Source organism: Formica exsecta, unplaced genomic scaffold (genome assembly GCF_003651465.1).
Source record: "Formica exsecta isolate Colony F162 unplaced genomic scaffold, ASM365146v1 scaffold265, whole genome shotgun sequence".
Classification (NCBI taxonomy): domain Eukaryota; kingdom Metazoa; phylum Arthropoda; class Insecta; order Hymenoptera; family Formicidae; genus Formica; species Formica exsecta.
Window position 1 is genome coordinate 676978 of NW_021849915.1, and position 2301 is coordinate 679278.

Consider the following 2301-nt stretch of genomic DNA (forward strand, 5'->3'; position numbering starts at 1 on the left):
TATATATATATAATAAAATATTAAGACACTTACGTTATCCTCTTGTTAAATTTCTCTCGAATCATATTTTCGTTTAGATCCAACGGTTTGAATGGCGTTTCGGTAAGATTATTAATTATCATTATAATACTCTCATGACTTTTACGTAGAACAATTGTCTTGTAACACGCCAGGAGCGAAATTATAACATTGAACAAGGAGTCACCGAATGTATCAGCGTCATCGGCGTTCAATATGAGCTCCATAACTTGAGTGATTGCAAATGTATATAGTGTTAGAACTACTAATAATGTGTAAGCGTTATACATTATGTTTCTAAACAGCGACGTCCACGATGTTGGTCGCCAGCATCCTGCGACCGCTAAAACCGTGAGCGAAAATTTCAACACATCAGACATTTCGTTTTTCCTCCCAACATGACTTCTCAACATCCATTTCCCCAACATCAATAACTGTGTCAATTGAAATATTGATTTATTTACTATAAATTTTGGTTATTATTATATGACATAATGTATTGATGATAGATGGAGGAAAATATGTATGATGATTACGAGATACTTAATAGTTATAAGAAATATTTTTATAATTGTTTATTTTTATAAATAATTGGCAATTAGTTTGTTACCTTCATATACGTTAATAGTCAAATATAAAGCTAGCTATTTAATAATAATGAGAATAATGCAAAAATATCGATACGCATTTTATATTATTTTTATTTTAATATGCATTCAAAATATTCCACTTTTTTTTATACATTAAACTTACGAAAATATTCCGATCGATTTGTTTGAATAATCCGTTGAATACTTTGAAAAATTTGGTTAAATGTTCGCTGTGACAAATTGAATGACGTAACGAGAGAACAACCTATTGATGTCTATAGTTTCCCGACTTGATATTAGTAATATTATTCGTTCAATTTTCCTCTCTTTGTATAAAATATCTTTGTTGTTATCACGAGAACAGCCTTGCAATCATGTTTCTTATGAAATAATATTTTGATGAATCGAGAAGTAACATTCTTTCAAAATAATACTTTTATTACAAAATGTAATAAGTAATGTACCGTTATTTTCACTGATGAAAAGAATGGGATAAGAAAAAAGAAGAGAAGCTTGATGTATAGTCAAGTATGGGAAATAAATTCTTGAAATGGTCATTAATAGATTAGTAGTCTCGAACTATTTCTAAGATACTTAGGTCCGGTTCTATTGTGTTATGTGTCCATTATAAAATATCTTATTCATTCGCAACGTTCCGTTAGCTATGTTACGGATGTACAAAAAAATATATTTTTTAAATGTTAACGAAGCAACAACTGTAGTGTATATCTATATAAAACTTTAATACATAGCTAGTTCATAGACTCGGTTATAAGCTGTTGCCTTTCTTTTGTCATACTCCCTATGATATTGGGATGTTATTAAGGGTGCACATATTAATTCTTGGATCTGCAACTCGTTGGAAATTGAACATATGTCTTTCTATATTATAGATTTACGCCATACGCAAGTATATAGTTTCATACGAGTCCTCACACTCAACATTCAGACATTGTCAATTTCTTTTATATATATATTAAAATAAAAATGAGAGCAGAGCACCTAAAATTGAAACTGCCTAACATTCTTTTTATAGTCTTTTTGTAATATGTGATAAAAATATATTTTTTTAATGCTTTTGTTAACAAATTACTATGTGTCTAATTGATAATGTAAAAGCACTATATATATCAGAAAATAATATTGAGAATTTGTTATGTTAGCGGATAATTATTATAAGGATATAAAGGCTCAATAGATATTAAAATTGCTATCGATAATCTGTTTACATCGACGATAAAATATTTTATTTATTATTACTATTACCTAGAAAGACATTGTCCAGTATTGATGTTTACATAACACAAGCAAGAGAAAGAATCGCATCAAACGTATATGTACTTACGAAATTACTGTCAAGTAGATAGAAGAATAGTTAAAAGAGAGACATAATAATCTTTAATTCTTTTTGACATTACATTAAACAAACATGTGTAGTAACAAAATTAAAACAGATGCATTTTTTCAAATAAAAATAGTATTGTATGATTTCTTTTTTTCACAAAATTTTTTTAATCGTTCAGCTTGTGAAAATGTTACAGTAAAATCATGAATATTGTGCTTTTCGAAATATTTTATGCTTTGTATCAGAGAAATCATGTGTCAGAATATATATTATATATTGACAGTTGAACGCTCTCTCTAATATTAAACTTAATATGTATATATAAAAATATATATTTTTATAATATGA

The 2301-nt window shown here is 27.7% G+C and overlaps 1 protein-coding gene across 1 annotated transcript in view; it reads right to left on the bottom strand.

The window, feature by feature from the left end:
• LOC115236980 overlaps positions 1-2301 on the bottom strand; it is an 11100-nt gene that overhangs the window by 5290 nt on the left and 3509 nt on the right. Inside the window, 1 exon segment of the mRNA XM_029809719.1 lies at positions 34-452. Coding sequence (XP_029665579.1) covers positions 34-452 — 419 coding nt within the window.